A 22,814-nucleotide genomic window follows, 5' to 3' on the forward strand; every position below is an offset into this window, starting at 1 on the left:
GTCCCTACATTTTTTATAACCTGCAACAATTTCAAAATAAATATTTACCTTTGAAAAAACTCCAAAACCTATGTAGTTGATTAGATAAAACATCAAATACCTTGTCTTTACACTTTTTTTTGTTTAAATACAACTCAAAGTACATTTACAAATCACCTCCTCTTTGTTTTTATCAGCATTTTCCATACTGTCCCAACTTTTTTGGAATTGGGGTTGTATTCTAAAGTCTTCCTTTTTTTTCCATGTAACACCTTTTGATATGTAAATGACCGTAATGATGCAATGAATATGATACATTGGCCAATGACGTCATCTAACCACTTCTGAGCTTGCATGATCTACTTTCCCCTGAAAACGCTTGACAATACTGTGCAGCAGAATTTCACTGTACGAGGAAGTTTCGCATATGACAGTAAAGTTCTTAAATCTTGAGAAGTGTAACAACTTGAATAAATGTGTTAATTAAATGAGTAATAAAGAGGGCACTTGATCTGGATATTTGCTTTCGCTTTTGCTTTTTGTTTAGAAGTGCTTATATTTCTAAATATGTATGTATGTGTGTGTGTGTGTGTGTGTGTGTGTGTGTGTGTGTGTGTGTGTGTGAGAGAGAGAGAGAGAGAGAGAGAGAGAGAGAAGGGGGGCAGCTGATGTTGGTGACGCAGGAAAAACACCCAACACAGTAGACAAAAAAGCGAGTAGCTGATCGCAGACAGTTTATGCAGGCTGAGCGCCGCACACACACAACACACACACACAGCTGAATGACACAATCGTGCATTAGCGGTGCGTAATTGATCGCGTCTTGGTCAGTTGGAAGAAGGTCCGATTTGATTTTTGGTAAGTGGTTACAAGGGCTTCTGGCTTTCTATGGAGCTAGTCAGACTTAGCTCAGCGGCTAGTTAAATGGGCAAACCTGCTAAGTGTGTAGCTAACAGGCTGTTTTATCTCTTTGCCGAATTCCTGTCATTGTGAATTTAAATGCTCGCATTTGTCACCACATATAGTCTTAACCTATTGCTGTTTTATTAAATTAATCACACCACACCGGCGTATCTGTCCCCGAAGGTTAGTCAGCTGTTGGTTAGCTAGTTGCGTTAGGTGAAATAACTTTATTAATAGTAGCACAAAGAGGGTCGCTGGCTAGCTAACGACACCCAGCCTGCTAGATGGCTGATCAACACAAACAAGTGGTTTTATCCGAGGCCTGTTCGTGACAGGACGTGTGTTAGGAAGCTGGTGACCCATTTCACATGTCTCCGCTGCACGTTAAGTCGTTTTTGTATTGGAATAACTTCCTAAGCCTGATTAAAAACAACAACTTGTCTGCCAGGCCTAATGTAACTCCCAGTGAGCTGCTAGCTGGTGAGTATGTTCTTTTAAAAGCCGACAGCGCTAAGTTAGCTAGCATGCTAAACAGCCTCTGGTTGCTGTTTATGTAATTTAGATATATGCTCCTGTTAATGGGTGCAGCTTTTTCTTTTGCTATTAAGGATATATTTCATTGTACGAAGACACTCTAATGCTGCAGGTCGGCATTTAATGTAGTTAGCTAACGCTGTCTAACGAACCGAGGAGCTAAAAGCTGGCTGTTTTTCGGTGTTAGCAGTGGAGCTAGCGTTAATGATGAGGAACTAGGCCGTAGCTTCAGGCCTGAGCGCTTCTTGTTTGTCAGTTATCTGTGTACCTTCAGATATTAAACGCTGTCCAGTGCAATCGCTGGATATCTTACTGAGAACTGAAATCGCCTGTAAAGTCTGATTGAACACGAAAATGCTCATATATATTATAAATATATATATATATATATATATATATATATAATTTTTTACACCACTCGGATGGCTAACTTGGTAGATGAGCCAGTCATCTCTGCTGCCTAGCCTGCAGAAAGTCCAAGAATTTGATCCGTTTCACACAGAGTATGCAGACTTGTTCACTGGATTACTGTTCCACAATATGTTTATCTAATATATATATATATATACATTGTTTGTATATTATAAACGACTGTTTTGGGGGTTGGAGTCCTTGGGTTGTGGTGTTTTCTACATAGCTGGATTGCTAACCTGAAATGACAGCAGTCCATCCGGACACAAGTGTACGGCACACCGAGCCATTTATCTCATTTATTATGGAGACAACATACACTGTGCGCAGTTCCTTATTATTTTATTAAAACAACAGAAAATTGATCTTGTGTGACTTGGACTGAGTGTGTACACTGAGCTCAGCTTTCAAGACTAGTTAAATGAACGGATATGTACCGTTTGGGTGCGGGGTTGTTGTTGTTTATTATTATTATTCTGCTGTGTATTTGTTGTTCATTATGAAGGGTAGTGCATTAAAAAGAAAGAAGAAATCAACATTTTGGCTCTGTGGCCTGTGTGTTTGTTAGGTGTGACCCTTTTGAATGTTGTATGGTGAGCAGACTCTGTGGCATTAGGCCACTTGTGTAGCTGAGCTGTAGCAGGTGCTTATTTATCTATTGTTTGTTGTTGAAAGCTTGCACTTGCTAGTTTTTTTATTTAACACAAGAGAGACATTGGGTGCGTCATGGGTACAGTGTACGGGAATGTTTTCATTTTTGAGCTGTATATCAGCTGATGTTTGTGGTATCTCACCTGGGATTGTTCACGTTGACCAGCCATAAGTAAGGAATAAACCTCGATGGGTTGTGGTGTTATAGGAAAATAATCAATGCCAGGGTGGTGTGATGCAGCCCAACATGAAGTGGAACCCTACCACCCTTACCACCCCAACGTTGATATAAAAATAATATAAAAAAAAAAAGGAATTTATTCCTCTTAAACCACAGCAATTGTCAATTATTAAGAAATGACACCTTGTACCTTTTTAAAGTCCCCGTGAAGGACCTTAAAATGTGCAGTGTTATTCGATGTGCTGACATAATTTCCAATGAAAGAGGAAGTCATGGCGGGACATATCAAATTTTTCCTCCCCTTTTTAAAATCACCAATAGCGTTTAGCTTACCTCACAACCTGGGCTAAGGCATACTTGACAGTTAGTGCCGTAGATTTTTATAATGTTGGGGGCGGGACACTTCAGATTCTAGAGAGATTGGACAAGAAATCTGATGAGAAGCTGAAGTACAGAATGATGTCCTCAAAACTGTTGGTCTGTATTGGTGGTTGAGAGAGACCTGTAAATTTTGAATTCATACATCATCTTCTAAATGCAAATTTTCTCATTGCTTTGGAGCACATTAGCTTATAGAGAACTTTTAGCTAACATATTCATACTAAAAGCCACGAAACCACACAATTTTGGTTTCTTGGGGAGTTTGGTACGAGTTGTTACTACAGAAACTAATGTATTATAATGAGCACATTAATATAAACCTGTTTTATATTAATTTAATGTGGTTTGAAATTCAGCCCGTGATATTGTCAGAGCCTTGCTGTTTGAAATCAATCAACACCTTCTGACCAATCAGATTTGAGAATTTGACAGCCCTGTGGTGGTATGATCAATAGATATAAAATACAAAATCCAGCATATCCATGACATTCGAGGCCCTGTCGGATAGTGAATTATTACAGGCAGAATATAAGCCATAAACATCTCTTTTGACTTTACTATCTGAAGTATCTGGTTTTCAACCACTATACATGTTCATAAATATTATAGACTGGCATGTATCAGTCCTATTTTTTTGTGTGTGTAACAGATATGCTAAAGCATTGACTAATGGACAGGAACTTGTACATACCACATATATTAAATTATAAAGTCTCTCTGTCAGAAGTCCAATTTAAGATGTCTCACTTGGACTTTTATAATTCGAGGCTAATTTGTTGTCCTCTGCAACAGAGGATGCATTATTAGATTTTTGGTAGAGCCATTTATCATTTGTGTATTGTGTTTATACCAAAAGTAGACCTGTGTCTGAATAGGTCCCTGACTATGTTCCCTTTCACCAAACATGTATAATGCCTGATAACCAATTAAAGATGTTATTAATAAGACGCTTCAATCGGTCAAATCGCCTATTAGCGCAGCAAATCTTTCCCTTATTGACCAGTAAACCTGCTGTCCAATATAAAATGAAAATTAACACCTGTCTTTGTTTCCCTGTGTCTTTTAGAAAATATTAAAATTGAAAAAGCTTGAAAAAAAAAGTCATGCGACTCCTTGAAACTTGACAACTATCTTGTCCTGCTTGACTGAGGAGCGTTCTGCATGGGGAATGTTCTCACAGGGCGCGAAAGGCAGCTGTTGTGGGGTTTTTTGTGCCGTTTCACAGTCGGTCGCTGTTCCGGTGCAGTGTATCATTTGAATGTTCCATTTGGTTACAGACACACTACAAATCTAAATATATCCTGCTATGTTAATGTGTTTTGATTTCCTAATTTTTTAAGATTTTCAAAGTTTCTACAGGATTATGTCTTGCTCAGCTTTATCTCTGTAACTTTGTATTGAAGCAAATGGTAGAATCGTGGGTTTATGTTTATGTTGGTGAGGATTTAGGCTTGTGTTTAAGCAGGTCTGTCAGATTGTCTCAGTACTTTTGTCCTTCTCAGAAGAATGAGACCTACTTATATTTTTAATAGCCTACTTATGTTTTTGCTAACAGAGTGAGGTGGTTAATGTCTTTTATATTTGATTAAAAAAAATCTTTTTAAATTTGAGAGCATGTCCCATTATACATCATGCACCCTGTGTGATTTGATTCCCGTTTGTGTTCAGGTTATGCAATGGTCTCTGCATCAGCGTTAGCACTTTCAGCTGTGTGCTACTTCTCTATCAGTCCAGAGGAGGCAGTGATTTCATCCCGTGCACCAGTGACATAAGCAGACAAGATTGCAAAGATCTGCCCTGTGTCGAGTATGACTGCCACGACCCGTGGCTCCCCCATGGGGGGGAATGAAAGTCAGGAGCAAGGCCAAGCTCCGGACGGTCAGTCTCAGCCCCCACTGCCCCAAAATCAGGTCAGTGCCACACTTCCTGCTACTCTTCTCCATGTGCTTCTCTAGAGGACCTTTCTCACTCTAACAGCTGTTGCAGCTTGTTTGTATGATATTTTATTTCCTAAGATATCTTAGGACATGGGTGACTTAAGTTATTGTGTTTTTCTCATTTATTTGTTTGTTCTTTCTCATAGGTGTTTATAATATAATAAAATAGGTTATTTGCTGCTTTTGCATGTTAAATATGATCTGTGGACAACAAAGTTGCATTTAGAAATGTATAATACTATATAATAATAGTGAATACGTGTGTGTGTGTGTGTGTGTGTGTATGTATGTGTATATATTTTATTTATTTATTTATTTATTTATTTATTTATTTAAATTAAATGCTCAGTCAAGTCCAAGTGAGAAGGATCATTGGTGGGACTGTCCTCAGGATTTCTTTAAAAGTCAGTTGTAAATTTGTACAGGGGTATTTACCTCGACCGCTTTGTGCAATGTGAGTATAATTGCCTGTATGAAATAATCTGATTGCTGCAAACATTTAAATTTGGGAGCAGATTGACCAATGTTTGATTGGATTCTGAGACATAGTGGGGTCTTTGACCATGAACAAGCAGACATGGCTGCAAAAAAAGCCCTCACAGAAACCGAGAGTGCAAAATCCAATTTAAGCCCTTGATCAACCAATTTATATTTGACAGCTGGCAAGCCGACTAGAAAAAATGTTGAATTAAACAAATTGTTTGAAATGAAAACCTGTAGTTGGAAAAATATGCACCTGCCATTTTAAAACGAGACATGATCAAGTGATGTGTACACAAGGTACCGTGTAGGCCACACCAGACTGACCCATGGGTATTTATTGAAGGGTGAAGAACCACCAAAATGCCAATATTGTAAAACTCCCTTGACCATAAAGAATACTTTTTGGTCTGCCTAAATTTTTTATATTAATTATTTTTGAAACTTTGAAAGACTTGTTTTGTAAGATGGACCCAGGAGAACTTTTACAATTTTGTCACAAGCAAATTTAAAGAATATTTTATGGAATCATGATGATGTACAGAAATGTCAGATTTTTTTTTTTTTTTTAAGCTGAATTGAATGTCTGATAAATACGTGTATTTGCCATGAAATAGCCATTGAAGCTGGTATGACGATAAACCCAAATACAAACAAACAAACAAAAACCAATATGTGATTGCTATAATTTATGGGAAACTATACATTTTTAGTAGTGTCACGTAAAGTATAAAGCTTACTTTAACTAGATTTTCCAGTAGTGCTGGGATGCCAGTAACAACTGATTCGCGGAGCAGCGTTGATAAATCTTCTGGTTATGGTTTTATTGTCAGTTATTTGGAAGTCCATTCGACTCTGCCTGCGTCTAATGAGTCTTGTCTCGATTCAGTCTACTGGTGAATATTTACAGTGCCCTCCACTAATATTGGCACCCTTAGTAAATATGAGCAAAGAAGGCTGTGAAAAATTTTGTTGTTTAACCTTTTTATTTATTTATATATATATATATATATATATATATATATATATATATATATATATATATATATATATATATATATATTATATATATATATATATATATATATATATATATATATATATATATTACATATCACATATCACACACACATCTCTAAGGATCCCAGTTGGAGAATTGCAGAAGTTAGTTGCGTCTTGGGGTCAGAAAGTCTCCAAAACTACAATCCGAAGTCATCTACATCACCACAGGGGTTTCAAGAAAAAAAGCCTCTACTCTCATCCAAAAACAAACTCAAGCGTCTTCAGTTTGCCAGACACTACGGGAACTTCAAATGGGATCGGGTTCTATGGTCAGAAGAAACCAAAATAGAGCTTTTTGGCAGTAAACACCAGAGGTGGTTTTGGATCACACAGACTGGTAACCATATGGAAAAGTACCTCATACCCACGGTTAATTATGGTGGTGGCTCTTTAATATTTTGGGGCTGTTTTTTTTTTTGTTGTTGTTTTGGTTTTTTTTGCCAGAGGACCTGAACATTTTGTTAGGATTTATGGCATCATGGACTCTATCAAATATCAACAGATATTAAATGAAAACCTCACTGTCTCTGCCAGAAAGCTTAAAATGGGCCGTGGTTGGATCTTCCAGGAGGACAATGAACCAAAACATACATCAAAATCAACACAAAAATGGTTTACTGACCACAAAATCAAGATCCTGCCATGGTCATCCCAGGCCCCTGACTTGAAACCCATAGAAAACCTGTGCGGTGAACTGAAGAGGAGAGTCCACTAGCATGAACCTCGCATTTTGAAGGATCTGGAGAGATTCTGTATGGAGGAATGGTCTCCGATCCCTTGCCATGTATTCTCCAACCTCATCAGGCATTATAGGAGAAGACCCAGAGCTGTTATCATGGTAAAGGGAGGTAGCACAATGTATTGACTAAAAGGGTACCAATAATAGTTGTGCACACATTTAACACAGATTTTTTTTTTAATAAATCTGCTATGTTTGCAATTGTTTGATATCCATGAGAGCAGAGTATTTTTGTGAATTTTTTTTGAACACATGGTCAAAAGGTTAAACAATAAAGACAATTTTTCACAGCGTTTTTTGCTCATGTTTACCAAGGGTTCCAATATTAGTGCCGGGCATTGTATATCGGAGTTATGATGGGAGACAATGCTGTTATTCTTCGGACAATGTTTATTTGAATCGGACAGATAAAATATTTTATTTCTCTGTTTTGTTGTCAGTATGCACTTGTGCAGGTATTGAAATGAGACCGATATTAGATTTATTGTAGAAATCAGCTGAATATCCTGGTCATTTGGCTGAAATCCAGGCTTTTGGTTTAAAAAAAAAAAAAAAATCCTATTTCTTCAGGCTTTAAAGTGAATTATTGAGTCAGACTTATTGTAGTGTACGGTTTACTTGCCCACTTGAAGAAACTGCTAGCGGTCAAAAATCATGATTGGGTTATCAAAGCACAGCAGTGTAAAGAGCTGGGATGTAGTGCAGCTGCTTGTGTTTATATCCAGTGCATGATGAAGCAGACCAGTCAAAGAACTCTGAGCGCTCACGGTGAAAAGCCAGTTGGTATGAGATGCGTAGAGCTCAGATGTGAGAAGCAAACTGCATATGTAGGTCAGCCAAAGCAGAAGGAGCCTTTTCCAACACTCCCCCACATTTCCCAAGTTCTGTAGCTTCCACTTAACTCTGGTCCACACACTGAGAGATTACTGTGTCACAGAGGAGCCCCCGTCTTCTCCTGCTCCCTGCCACTCGCTCTGTTACTGCGTTTCTATTTTTGAACACATTTGGATAAGGAGAAGAATATAGCAGTGTGACACAAGTTTTTACTACACTAAAGCCAATAACTGACTTTTTAACAATTGGGTAACATCACTGTGGTGTGTTTTTTTTTTTTTTTTTTTTTTGTTTGTTTGTTTTTTTAACTTTAAACATTGTTGAAGGTCTTATTTAAATTCCTAAAGCAATTTTATTGCAGCTAGGACTTGGCTGGTCACAAAGTTGCTGGTCACTTCTTTATGACAAAGCATTAAGCGATAGTCATGTGAAAAAATAAGTACACCCCATAAATTGTTGTTTTTGTTTTTCTTTTGACCCATTTGGACAAGGACACATTTGATCCTGTTTGAAACTGTGCCTATTAATAAAGGTGATACACTCTATCGAATGACGCACAAAATTGACATTTTGTAGTAATTTTCACTATTTAAATTGACAAAAAAACAGATCAGTCACATCGAAAAAGTAAGTCCACCCCTACATTTATCACACCTTCAAATCCATAAAATTTGAATCAGGTGTTCAGGATTGGGTGACGGTGATTAGAATCTGCTTAGGAAGGGCATGTGGAACCTGTCTTGTTTAAGTCTCATATCTAGTGTCTGGTGTTCCCTTTGTTATTGAGGGGTGTGTTGTCGTCATGCCAAAATCTGAAGAGCTCTGTAAGGCCTTCAGAAAAAAGGTTATGGATGCCTATGAGTCTGCTAAGAGATTTTAAAAGACAACTGCCGATTTGTCCATGACTCGCCGTCCCACCAAATTCAGCCCAAGAGCAGACCGTCTGATGCAAAAAGAAATCTCCAAGAACCCCAAAATTTTATTACAGGATCTGCTAGTAAGTCTTACAACTGTTAGTGTCAAAGTACATGCTTCTACAATCAGAAGGAGATTGCACAAATTTGCATGGGAGATGTGCCAGGAAAAATCTATTAGACTACCATTTGCCAATGAGCATATGGGCAAAGACCAGGCCTTTTGGAATAATGTGCTCTGGACAGATGAATTAAAGATAAAGTTGTTTGGCCACAGTAACAGCAGACATGTTTGGCACTGACCAAACACAGTTTTTCAGGAGGAGATCCTAAACCTCATACCAACTATGAAGCAGGTGGTGGAAATGTTATGGTTTGGGGTTGCTTCGCTGCCTGAGGGACTGGACAGCTTGCCTTCATTGATTCAACTATGAATTCTGCATCATATCAAAGAGTTCTTGAAGAGAATGTGAAGCCATCTGTGCAAAAGTTGAAGTTGAACCGAAAGTGGACCTTTCAACAGGATAATGATCCTAAGCACACTAGCAAATCCATCAAGGAATGGATCAAAAAGAAGAAATGGAGGGTTATGGAATGGCCTAGTCAAAGCCCAGATTTGAATCCCATTGAAATGTTGTAGGGGATTTGAAACGGGCAATACATCTTGCAGCTGAAAGAATATTGCATGGAAGAGTGGTAAAAAATTCCAGCAAGTCTGGTGGACAATTATGCAAAACGCCTACAAGAAGTTAATTCTGCTAAATTAAGCAATACTAGCTTCTGAGGCCAAGGGTGTACTTACTCTTTCCACAGAAGAATATCTCATCTATTGATATTTCTGTAGAATAAATGATTGAAAAAGTTCATTTTCCTTGTGGTTTTGTTCAAGTAAAATCAACTTTATTAATAGGCACTGTTTCAAAGATGATCAAATGTTTGCGTTTCCAAATATGTCATTCCATGGGGTGTACTTATTTTTTCAAATGACTGTATATTTTCTTTTCTTGATCTTGCACCTGCATGGGTTGTTTAGCTGGTAACTTGGATCTTAACAGGCAAACACGGTCCACTTTAACTGAATTGAAATGCAGTTGGAATGTGTAATGTTTTTTTTTTCCCCCTGAAGAAACGTCTGATTCTAGATCTTCCTCTTGGGAGGGCTGTTTATTTGACTAAACTGCTTGGATTTATATGACAATGTTTTTCCCAGACGTCCACTCCCACATCGTCCAATGAGAACTCTCCAGTGAGTCCTCCAGATGAGCAGGTCCAGGGAGACTGTACAGGCCAGCTGGAGGAGGAGGAGGAGCCGGCTTTCCCCCACACAGACCTGGCCAAACTGGATGACATGATCAACAGGTATGTACAGTGCATGTACCCCAATGCTCAATGTAATGGTCATAGCTCTAATCAGGATTACAGTGTACTATAAAATTCTGTTTTTGTACTTGCAGACCCCGCTGGGTTGTTCCAGTTTTGCCAAAGGGTGAATTAGAGGTTCTTCTTGAAGCTGCTATAGATCTTTGCAAAAAAGGTAAACCAATCTGTACTTGTATGTACATTACAAATGTTGTTTTGCATCATATTGTACATAATAAAACAGCTTGTCTAGTGTTATATGTACACATTCTGACATTCAGATGTTATAATAAGAAAAAAATAAAACATGATGTGGTGTGTGGTTATAGGTAAATAATCTATGCTGGGATTACCACAGTGAAGTGGGTTATTTTACTGTAACAGCACAGTCCAAAGTGTGTTGTTATGCCTTTACCAAAGCGAGTTGCCAGTGATTGTTACGTTTATTGCTGCTAGACAAGTTAGTTCCTGTCATTTATGATGTAAGGTATGGTTTCCTCACCAGCCTTTTTTTTCCCCTTCCCCCCCCTCTCTCTTGAGAGAAATTGACAAAACTTGAGTTAATATGAGGAAAAAAAACCTACCGAGAAACCAGAAAGCACAAGATTGTGCTGTTGCTCTTCTGTGTTGGAAAATGTATTGACCGTTACAGAGTGCTGACACCAGACTCCTTCCATAAACGTTAAATAAATGTCTCCTTACAGTAAGCTTCATGATATCATGGTTATGGTTTTGTTTGTTAAATAACAACGTATTACTATCACTTTAATGATAATGAGTCTTTATTAATCACATATACATTACAGTGAAATTCTTTTCACATACCCCAGCATGTCAGGAAGTTGGGGTCAGAGTTCAGTGTCAGCCATGATACAGCGGCCCTGGAGCAGAGAGGGTTAAGGGCCTCGCCCAACCTTCCGATCAGTAACCCAGAGCTTTAACCACCAAGCCACCACTGCCCCTGCCCCCACTTAACCACTGCCCCCACTGCCAATCTTTATTAGCCTGAGATTGTCATACAAATCTTTGTGAATGAGTTATTACTATAGAAATGTTCATTTACTAGACACAAGCACATTAATGCAAACCTCCACGTTAATACACGCCTATGCACTATTATAAGCCCCATGCTGTTATAGAAAATAAATCAACACCTTCTGACCAATCAGAGTTGAGAATTAAACAACTCTGTGGTTAAAAAAAAGGGACTCATGATTTAAAGGCGTACCTAAATGATGCATTCTTTATTGGACTGATATCCCTAACTTTATTGATTACATGTCATAATGTGACTACAAAATATTAAGAAATAAGAAGTGATCGAATGAGAAATTAGTTGGAGGGATTTCAAATGAGAACTAAATATTACACTGACTGGAGAATAATAAGAGAATCTGTGCTCTTTGCCTTCTGTGAGCTCTTTTTTTCTTTCTTGTTTCTGCTACTCTGCACTTCTTGTGCATTTAAGACATTACACAAACAGTATTGGTGAAAACAAATAGACAACCTTCTATCAAAGTACACAGTATATAACAACGTACTTTCTGTTCACAGAACTTTTCGTTTTCTCATTGGAATATTCAGATCACCTCGTATGTTTGTCCCTGTGTGTTCTAGTGCATCCCTTTTTTGTTTGCTCTATTAAGGGCTTATTAAGCCTTTGTATGTACTGTGTTTGTCAGGCTTAATAATTGTTTAGACTTACAGTATCTGAAAATGTCAATCCTTTAATTGTTTTTTCTTTGATTTCTGTCCCAAGGACTTGATGTCAAGTGCGAAGCCTGCCAGCGATTTTTCCGTGATGGTTTGACAATATCTTTCACCAAAATACTGACTGACGAGGCTGTCAGTGGATGGAAATTTGAAATCCATGTAAGTTCTGTGACTGGAATTTAGAGACCATCATTAGTTCTCCAATACCATATAGGCTACTCTAATAGTTTGTGTTCCTCTAAATCAAAAACCATATGCAGTGCTTCGAAACAGCATAGTTTCTCTTGAATTGAGTTTTTCATTAGCCAACAGGGCTAATCGGTTATTTTCAGTGCTTTAGTCTTTTTTTTTTTTTCTTCTTCTTCTTTTTTTTTTTTTTTGTCCGTTTCATTAAATCACCACAGCAGTGATCAAAGGCCTTCTTTCACTAATGTCGGGGAAGATGCCAGCAGTAGGAGACCGCTCTGACTCATACCCCTCTTAAGAGGCAGTGGCTTCTTTTAGCTCAACACAATTGTCCAAAATAAGATGGAGATTTCTCACAATACTGAGGAGTACAATATATCTTTCACAGTATAACTCAGACTTTGTTTCTCTCTTGTCATCACCTATGTTTCTTCTCCGCAGAGGTGCATAATCAACAACACCCATCGTCTGATGGAACTGTGTGTGACCAAGCTCTCTCAGGACTGGTTTCCTCTTCTAGAGCTCTTGGCCATGGCCACAAACCCCCACTGCAAGTTTCACATTTACAATGGTACCCGGCCCTCAGAGACGGTGCCTGCTGGGGTGCAGCTGGCTGAAGACGAGCTCTTCGCTCGCCCACCTGACCCTCGCTCTCCCAAGGTAAGGTGTTGTCGTTTTTTTTGTTTGTTTTTTTTTCTTCCCTCCTCCCCCACACACACACATTGGTTTGTTTATTTTTATTTTCAACAGGTTAAATAATCTGACTTCCATGTGCTTCCTGTGTTTTGTTTTGTTTGTTTGTTTTCCTGCAGGGCTGGTTGGTGGATTTAATAAACAAATTTGGCACGTTAAACGGGTTTCAAATTCTGCATGATCGATTCATGAGTGGTCAAGCTCTGAACGTTCAGATCATCGCTGCACTCATAAAGTAAGAGAACTCCAAGGACTTTGACCTGTTATGTATATGTCAAGTGTTTCAGTTCTTATGGTTTAACGTTGATTGGTTTGTGTGACTTCTTTCCAGGCCATTTGGGCAGTGCTATGAGTTTCTCACTTTGCACACGGTGAAGAAGTACTTCCTTCCTGTTATAGAAATGGTTCCCCAGTTTCTAGAAAACCTCACTGATGAGGAGCTGAAAAAAGAAGCCAAGAATGAAGCCAAAAACGATGCCCTGTCTATGATAATCAAGTCATTGAAGAACCTGGCTTCACGAGTACCAGGGCAAGAGGAAACAGTGAAGAACATGGAGATTTTTAGGTTAAAAATGATTCTTAGGTGAGGGCTCCAGGAATTTAATACGACACAATTTCTATATTTATTAGGTTATGGAACTTTCAGAAATAATTCTGACTAACCACCTTTGTCACAGGTTATTGCAAATTTCTTCTTTTAATGGCAAAATGAATGCACTAAATGAAGTAAATAAGGTGATCTCAAGTGTCTCGTACTACACACACCGTCACGGCAACCCAGAAGAGGCAGAGTGGCTCACGGCAGAGCGCATGGCGGTAAGTTGTGCTTGTGGTCCAGTTCGAAGGCTTGTAATGTTTTCGAGGTTATGAATAACTACGTTTAGTGGGTGGTGTTTAGTCTGCATTAGGGTGTGGTTTGCCCTCTAACACTTGACAAATGTGCTATGTCTTTATGTAAGAGCTATAAGATGAATGTAAGCTTTTGTCCTTTAGGAGTGGATTCAGCAAAACAACATTTTGTCCATTGTGCTGCGGGATAGCCTTCATCAGCCCCAGTATGTGGAGAAACTGGAAAAGATCCTGCGCTTTGTCATTAAGGAGAAAGCTCTTACGCTTCAGGACCTGGACAACATTTGGGCTGCACAGGTATTTAAAAAAAAAATTGCTTAATTTTTTAGTTTATTTGGATAAACTGTTAATTGGGCTAATATATTCCACTAATTTGCTTTGCCTTGAAGGAAATAAACAATGTTCTTGCATCCTAATCTGTAGGCTGGGAAGCATGAGGCTATTGTGAAGAATGTTCATGATCTCCTTGCAAAATTGGCGTGGGATTTCTCACCTGAACAACTAGACCATCTTTTTGACTGTTTTAAGGTTAGTTTTTAGTATGATGATGATGATGATACCGTGGTGAACCTGAAAAATGTACTCGGTTATTTACTGTAATATATTCTCTTGTCAAATAATTGAGTGGTAAAATGAATGTCAAAAATTCTGCAAGGATTCATAACCTAAACATTTTTATTCTAGATTTTGTATAAATGTGACTTAAGGCAAAGATTATGTATTGCCTATAATTAAGACCACACACATTACTTTGTGTCTGATCCCAATACCTTCTGAAATGGCTTACAGGAAAGCTGGACAAATGCAAGTAAAAAGCAACGGGAGAAGTTACTGGAACTAATTCGTAGGCTGGCAGAAGATGATAAAGATGGTGTGATGGCACACAAAGTGCTCAATCTGCTCTGGAACTTGGCCCATAGTGATGATGTTCCTGTGGATATCATGGACCAGGCCCTCAGTGCTCATATCAAGATCTTGGACTACAGCTGTTCCCAGGTATGAGTGTGCACAGAACCTCAGAAAGCACTTGATAGGATAATACTAATTGACAGGAATAGGGCTCCTTCTCAAAATTAGATTGACCAAGTTATTCTATCTGTATGCGAAAACTTGTAAATACGGCATACCTTTTTTTTCCCTTCTCTTTTTTTTATATATATATATATATATATATATATATTAAAGTGCTGCTTTGTTTACTGTTGTTGCTGTGAGCAACCATGTTGATTTGTCGTCACTTTTTGAGATTGTCTCAATGTTTGAGATTTGAATTGGTCAGTTATTTCTTAGCCTAACAGGAAATTAGACCTGCTTAAAAATCAATTAAAAGCCTTTATTTGTGTCTTAATATGATTCCGTTCCAGAGCAGCATCGATTCTGCAGCATTCACACCCAACCTAAAAACTTTGCATAAAACAGAGCATCACTATTCCTACTTATCTATGACCAATGACCATACACTATACAGTACTACCTCACCCCTTACCTCACAATGACCTCACCCCTGACTGTCGACACACTGTAAAGACTGATTCCTCAACCCAGTTAGGATATTTAGCCCATGACAACTTAGTGGGTTCTTGCTGACCTTACAATATTTAACTTTTCTGCATTGTTGGTACTCGCTTACCATTTATGGCCTGCATTGTTGATATTAACCACATTTGTGTGGTATTTCTGATGAGCTTTAATTTTGATCAAGTCATTTCAGTTCAGTTAATTGCTGACTGATGATGAACAGTCAAAAGCATTTGGCAAAACATGCGTTTATGCATCTCAATTTTTTTATGGATTCTTTTTGTTGTTTTTTTTTTTGTTTTTGTTTTTTAGGACCGAGATACCCAGAAGATCCAGTGGATAGATCGCTTCATTGAAGAGTTGCGATCAAATGATAAATGGGTAATCCCTGCACTGAAGCAAATTCGAGAGATCTGCAGTCTGTTTGGAGAGGCTCCTCAAAATCTCAGGTAAAAATGCAGGCCTGTGTCATTAGAAATGATCTGTCTCTGTTATGGTTTCAGAGTAAACTGAGGGACATTTTTTGAAAACTTTCTCAGTGAACTTATACACATAGAATTGTTATATTAACACAGATATATACATCCAGTTACTGTAATATAATTGTAGCAAACACATCGTGCACATGCTGTTGTTTTGCAGAAGGAAAATACCTATTAACTTAACAAGCTTAGCAAGGTACGTATAAAATTAATTTAGGATATAATAATTTGTTTTAAACTTTGCTGGATTACTTGCTCAGATTCAGCATAAATCAGTGGGCCTGTTTTTCAGAGTCAGATTGAATAAGCCTACTTCATAGACTGAGAAGTATTTTCTACTGAAAAACCATGTTCTTTTAACGTAAAACCTATTTAATTTGTCTTTGATAACTGGCCCAAAAACTACAACAGCTTTTAAAAATCTTCTTAATTATTCCTCTTCTCCTCTTTCTCAGCCTAATCTAATTATCAATCGCTGGCTCCAACAGGGTAGCATTTGGATTCAGACATGTACTGCATTTACTCGCACTTTAAATGCTGTTTTCTCTCTAAATCTCATTTGATAAGATTCCTGATTTAAACATGCCTTTCAAAATCGGTAAAACAACTATAGAACAGCTGATTGCATTGGGCTTATGCACCGCTCATATTTTTGTTTTGTTTTTTTTTCCCTCCTCCTATCAATTATAGTCAAACGCAGAGGAGCCCACATGTTTTTTATCGCCATGACCTTATTAACCAACTCCAGCACAATCATGCATTGGTCACTCTGGTAGCTGAGAATCTGTCTGCATACATGGAGAATATGAGACAGTTCTCCAAAGGTGGGTTATTTAAGATGATAAAAGGTTAAGAAGGTCCATAGTGCTCATGTGTGTTGTGATTATGATTTTTGAGTTTTGTCATTTCAGCAGAGCACACAGACTTTGACCCTCAGACGGTCAGGCCTGGAAGTCGATACAGTCATGTGCAGGAAGTGCAGGAGCGTCTGAACTTTTTGAGGTATGAGAATATTGAAAATGTTTGAATGGTGAAAGTCTGCAGTTTAAGCTGTATTGGGGAATTTATTTATTTATTTATTTATTTATTTATTTATTTATTAATTAAATGTAAGAATTGGTATACACACAATATTCTAACAGCTGTCAGTAAAGATGATGTTCTGCGGGCAGGAGGAAATCCAGTCTCTTAAAATAAAAATCTCATCCATGTTGAATGTTTTACTCTAAAGCACGGACATGTTCTTGTATGCGTGCCAGTCAATAGGCTGAAGCTGCACCCATACCAAACGGTTAGAAGTAGGATAAAGGATACAGGGATATAACTGTTTAAATTATGGAGTGTACAATAAAATGTCCAACTTTGCCAGTGAGTAAAAGAATGAAGGCATGCCAAGTAAAGAAATGGACAACTCCAGCAAGTTTAATGCAAAGTGCCATTTAAATCTAAACCAATGCTTTGATAGTGTGGTATACAAAACGTCTGTTCATAGATGTGTGTCGAGGACCATGCCGATTACTGAATCTGAAATTATGGTGAGATATAGCCAAGCAATACATGATTTTTACTATCAGGCAGTGGTGATGCACCAAGTGGAGACATGGGGTGTATATATGAGAAACAAAAAAAGAATTTAGAAATTTATTAATATAAATTTTTGTTGCAGTAATAAAACACTACAGGGGCAAATAAAGGACCTGCCTGAAAACAAGGTCCCCTAAGATTCTATCTGGGTTAAACTTTTTTTTTTTTTTAAAAACAAAACAAAAAAAAAACCTGGTTTGCTTCCATATATACTATATGGCCAAAAGATTGTGGATTTAGATTTCCCTTCCCTGGCACTTAGGAGCCCAAACCTGTTCCAGCATGACAATGTACCTGTGCACAAAGTGAGGTCCATGAAGTCATGGTATTCCAAGGCTGGTGTAGAAGACATTGAGTGATCTGTACAGAGCCTGAACTCATCCCCACTGAACACCTTTGGGATGAACTTGAATGCAGACTGCACACCAGGCCTCTTCACCCTACAGGAGTGCCTGACCTCACTAATGCTGCTGGACTTGCTCTTTAAAAATGGTTGGTTCAATTATATTTAAGAGGAAAGAGCAGGATAAACACAATTGTGACATCATAGTTGGGATTCAAGCGCTACACAGGTAATATCTGAATGTTCTGAGAAATCAATTTGTGCTTTTGCTTTAGTAGTTGCTGGGGAGTGTTTTTCTTGGTTCAAACCCCAGCACCACCAAGCTAGGTTAAGGGCCTTGCTCAACCTGTCTGCTCCAAGAACACTGTACCATGGCTGACCCCAACTTCTTAACCAGCTAGGATATGTGAAGAAAGGCATTTCACTGTGGTGTAATATGTAGGGATGCGCCGAAATGAAAATTCTTAGCCGAAGCCAAATATAATGAAAAACTTGGCCGAATACCGAACACGTTTTTTTGCGTTTTTTCCATTTATTTTGCCATTTTTTTCACCATGGCATAAATTAAATAGTCAAAATGTGCTTTTTACTATTTTGTCTTGCTTTTCAAAGAAAAAATCAATTACAAAAACTACAATTTCAAAATATTTATTTAGCACTGAACATTTTTTTTTTCATTCCAGCAGGCATAGGCTACCAACTAGGCACAATGTAACTTTAAATAAATAAATTAGTAAAATAAAAATATTTTGATGTGGTCATCTTTGAGTCCCCCTTGAATAGCCGATGTTAGGCCTATAACAGACTGCTGAAAGAATGTAACACTCTGTAGCCTACAACAAAAAGTGCATTGACGAGTGCAAAAAATGGTTATAATCGGTTATATATGGCTGATTATACTGGGGATATATACCGCTCGCTTCCCTGTACACCTCGTGGACTATTATAGTAGATATAGTATAGTTAGATACGTTGTTAATGTTATGTTCCTTGATAGATTTAGTTAGTTAAAAAACTATAGAATAGTTCATTTAGTCCCCACTGGTTTTTCCGCTCCCAGTCTATAGTACTAGTTCATGTTTCTTTTTTTGTGTTTTGACCCTGTTTTCTGTGACCGCGACTTTGATTGCTGCTTTGCCCCGTTTATGCCTGTTTGCTGATCGCCCGATAACCCTTTGCCTGTCTTGACTACGTTTTTTGTATTACAATTTGGATTTGTCTGCCTGCCCTTAAATAAATACCTCTTTACCAGCTTCCGTACTCAACTCCCTTACGTCTCGCGACGTGACTGGATACTCCAGAACAGAAACAAAACAAACGCACGTGTCCACAGTAAACAATGCCACGGTTGTCAACATCCGAAGAGCATGCACTCGCTGAGCACTCGTGCACGTAGCTCGTGCATGCGCGCGCCCCCTCATCTCTCCGAGTGCGCTGCCGGAAGTGGAGGTCGTGACATTCACGCATCTCACTCTGGTTGCTAGGCTATTTGGTCGTGTCATCAAACACGTCATTGTACGGTCAAATTTATTCGGCCTTTTCACTTATTCGGCTGAACACCAAAAGTGCTTTTTTTTTTTTTGCTTTTTTCGGCCTAATGATTTCGTTTGCTGAACATTCGGTGCATCCCTAGTAATATGTATATGTGACAAATAAAAAGGTTGCTTTTTTTTTTTCCCAGGTTCTTGCTGAAGGATGGGCAGCTGTGGCTCTGTGCTCCTCAGGCCAAACAGATCTGGAAGTGCCTGGCGGAGAATGCAGTGTTCCTGTGTGATCGTGAAGCCTGCTTCAAATGGTACTCCAAACTGATGGGGGACGAGCCGGACCTTGACCCCGACATCAACAAGGACTTTTTCGAGAACAACGTGCTGCAGCTGGATCCTTCTCTGCTGACTGAAAACGGCATGAAATGCTTTGAGCGCTTCTTTAAAGCAGTGAACTGCAGAGAGGGCAAGCTGGTGGCCAAGCGCCGAGTGTATATGATGGATGACCTGGAACTGATTGGACTGGATTACCTGTGGAGGGTATGTGTTTCAACCAAAACAGGGTTTTTTTTGTTTGTTTGTTTGTTTAGTTGGTTTTTTTTTTGTTTGTTTGTTTGTTTTTGGTAGTATCACCACTGAGTGGTACAGGAAAAGCTTGATTGGGTTAATGTGGAGTTTTCTAGCCTACGTGTAGGAGTGGCCTGCTCAATTCTGTGTCTACAAGATTTGTTCTCAAAATTTTTTAAAGTATGATGTTTGTCGTCATAATTATTCGAGGACCCGCTTAGATCCTCTTTTATAGGGTTAAAAATCCAAATTCCTAATGGCAATACACACACAAGCCTGAGCGTCAGCCACTGAAAATAATCACACTAAAGATGTGTTACCCTAGCAACCGAATTTCTATATCCTTAATGTAAAACATGGATTTTGGGGTGGCTGTGACCTAGTTATTTCACATAATGGAGGAACTAATGTGAGGCTTCCACGAAGCTCCTTTGTTTCTGGATTTAAGCAGAACATGGCATAGTGTGTGTCTCTTAAATCATCACATTGCTCATATAGCAGTATAGAAATTAGGCTGTTTTGCTAGGCCGTTTCCTCCAGGCCAGTACTTTAATGGCAAGGTGTAAATTTAGCTTGAATTTGCTTTTCTAATCTCTGGGCATCCATCAGGTCATTTTGGTCCTTGAGGAGAAATTAAGTGCTCTTGTTTTGAGAATTTTTACAAAACTATCATGATAGTTTCCCACAGACCAGCAGTTAGCTACCGGAATATTTGTTGGCGAATAATGCACAGTTAATACTTAAAATGAAGGGTGCATCGAGCAGATATTGAGTGTTAGTCTTGAGGCTTTAAAATTTGATTTCGTATTCCATTCAATTCAGTTTTATTTGTATAGCACTTTTTACAATGGGCATTGTCCCAAAGCAGCTTTACAGAAAAATATTAATTCGGGACATAGCTTTTAAATGTATGAATTTATCCCTAATGAGCAAGCCAGAGGCGACGGTGGCAAGGAAATACTACCCGAGACGCTACAAGGAAGAAAACTTGAGAGAAATCACTCAAGCAGAAAGTATGCTTCACTTTTACGTGTATGCTAGGAAGAGTGTACTGTATGCGCGTTGCCTGATTTTTCTAACCATGAGTACTTTGTTGGCAACAGTGACCCAGGGCAGTTGAATCTCCAGGTAGTTGAAGGAAAAAAATGGAATAAATGGAAGGGACAGAAACGAGTGCAGGTTAGAAAGAACCCACATATGTATAATTCTAGCCTTTAAGTGTATAAGGATTTGTATATGGGTGGTAATCATGGAGAGAGATTGCCCAAGCATTGTTCTTGTTCTCTAACTGACATGCTTTACTGCTCTGTACTGACTCTTCTAGGCCGTGAGGGGTAGTGCAAGTTGTCGTAATGCGCACGCGTCGATCACCTGTGTATGCGTACATGTCAAATGGAGTATACTTTGAAAGGCTATGTGTACGACTGTGTGCATATGCTAATGTACATATAGAAAAACGAAGTATACCAGAGGTTTCAAAAGGAAGCCCATCCTCATCTGGGTGACACCAGATAGCACATTTATAGAAGGGATTGATTTATTTATAATTGCACTAATACTACATGGTCAAATAGTGCAGTTGTGTAACCAGGAAAATTCATTAGTTTTTACATGAAGTATGTTTTGTTGAACACTGAGGTACCATCCTCAGTGATGTTTAGGCTGCACCATGTGGGGCCATCCTCAGCAGCAGCATGTGACTTCCAGTTGATGAGAACTCCAACCAGAAGTAGGGCGTCAAGATGGATCAGGCAGGTCTGGAGAGCAGAAGGGGTCAGGATCACTGGTATCTCATTAACGTAATGGTTAAGGACAACATACTTTGCGTGAGTGCAAGCAGGGACTAGGGACAAGATTAGCTATGACGGCATAACTAAAAGGGAAAGCCAGAAGGTAACACGGACATGAGTGCTCCTTAGGTCATAAGGTGGCCAGCCATTCCATTATCATCAAACCTGGGTGAAAGTGGGGGAGGGTGACCTCATTTAAACATCCCAATTCACCACAACACTCTATGCCTGTGAGCCCTCTAGATCTGCTCATTTACTTAAGATAAAAAACTATTCACAAAAGGCTTGACTAAACAAATGTTTTGACTTAAACACAGAGACTGTGTCTGAGTCCCGAACACTAATTGGAAGGCTGTTCCATAACTTTGGGGCTTTGTAAGAGAAAACTCTTCCCCTGCTGTAGCCTTCACTATTCGAGGTACCAGCAAATTGCCTGAACTTCTTGATCTAAGTAGGTGAGGTGGATCATAAAAGACCAAAAGTTCGCTCAGGTACCGTGGCACGAGACCATTTAGTGCTTTATAGGTCAATAGTAGTATTTTATAATCAGTGTGAAATTTTACTGGGAGCCAATGCAGTGTGGATAAGATAGGGGTGATGTGGTCATACTTTCTGGTTCTAGTAAGGACTCTAGCAGCTGCATTCTGGACTAACTGGAGCTTGTTCATGCTCCTACTGGAACATCCAGACAGTAAGGCATTACAATAATCCAACCTAGAGGTGAGGAAAGCATGAACTAATTTTTCTGCATCGTGTAGTGACATTATTATATGAGATGAAATTACTAGGATAGCCTTGTATTATCTACAAGAGCGTCAAATGAAAGACTGGAGTCAATAATCACACCAAGGTCTTTTACTGTTGCACATGATGAAACAGAAAGTCCATCCAGAGTTACTATGTAATCAGAAAGCCTACTTCTAGCTACACGTGGTCCTAGTACATGTACGTCTGTCTTGTCAGAAGTAAGAGGAAGTTAATAAGCATCCAGTGTCTAATGTCCTTTACACATTCCTCAACTTTATTAAGCTGCTGTCTGTCATCTGGCTTCGCTGAAACATACAACTGGGTATCATCAGCATAACAGCAGAAGCTAATTACATGTTTACGAATAATTTGACCTAGAGGTAGTGTATAAAGAAAAAAGCAGTGGGCCTAAAACAGAACCTTGCGGAACACCAAACTTTACCTCAGTATGCACAGAGAAGTCTCCATTTATATCTACGAACTGATAACGCTC

At 38.7% G+C, this 22,814-nt stretch overlaps 1 protein-coding gene across 7 annotated transcripts in view; it reads left to right on the plus strand.

Moving 5' to 3' along the window:
- Nucleotides 1–629: 629 nt before the first annotated feature.
- usp9 (ubiquitin specific peptidase 9) overlaps nucleotides 630–22,814 on the plus strand; it is a 38,090-nt gene continuing 15,905 nt past the window's right edge. For 2 of the 7 annotated variants that reach the window (XM_053626785.1, XM_053626789.1), the window contains exons 1-17: nucleotides 630–837; nucleotides 4,709–4,950; nucleotides 10,217–10,365; nucleotides 10,461–10,540; nucleotides 12,125–12,237; nucleotides 12,706–12,924; nucleotides 13,077–13,192; nucleotides 13,289–13,540; nucleotides 13,635–13,773; nucleotides 13,951–14,103; nucleotides 14,230–14,334; nucleotides 14,596–14,802; nucleotides 15,637–15,773; nucleotides 15,967–16,002; nucleotides 16,497–16,630; nucleotides 16,718–16,808; nucleotides 19,415–19,757. In XM_053626785.1, the coding sequence (XP_053482760.1) occupies nucleotides 4,849–4,950; nucleotides 10,217–10,365; nucleotides 10,461–10,540; nucleotides 12,125–12,237; nucleotides 12,706–12,924; nucleotides 13,077–13,192; nucleotides 13,289–13,540; nucleotides 13,635–13,773; nucleotides 13,951–14,103; nucleotides 14,230–14,334; nucleotides 14,596–14,802; nucleotides 15,637–15,773; nucleotides 15,967–16,002; nucleotides 16,497–16,630; nucleotides 16,718–16,808; nucleotides 19,415–19,757 (2,376 nt within the window). In that variant the 5' untranslated portion in view covers nucleotides 630–837; nucleotides 4,709–4,848. The remainder of the gene's footprint in view (nucleotides 838–4,708; nucleotides 4,951–10,216; nucleotides 10,366–10,460; nucleotides 10,541–12,124; nucleotides 12,238–12,705; nucleotides 12,925–13,076; nucleotides 13,193–13,288; nucleotides 13,541–13,634; nucleotides 13,774–13,950; nucleotides 14,104–14,229; nucleotides 14,335–14,595; nucleotides 14,803–15,636; nucleotides 15,774–15,966; nucleotides 16,003–16,496; nucleotides 16,631–16,717; nucleotides 16,809–19,414; nucleotides 19,758–22,814) is intronic. The other 5 variants (XM_053626787.1, XM_053626791.1, XM_053626788.1 and 2 more) reach the window with 3 other exon arrangements.

This window comes from Ictalurus furcatus, chromosome 6 (genome assembly GCF_023375685.1).
Source record: "Ictalurus furcatus strain D&B chromosome 6, Billie_1.0, whole genome shotgun sequence".
Taxonomy (NCBI): domain Eukaryota; kingdom Metazoa; phylum Chordata; class Actinopteri; order Siluriformes; family Ictaluridae; genus Ictalurus; species Ictalurus furcatus.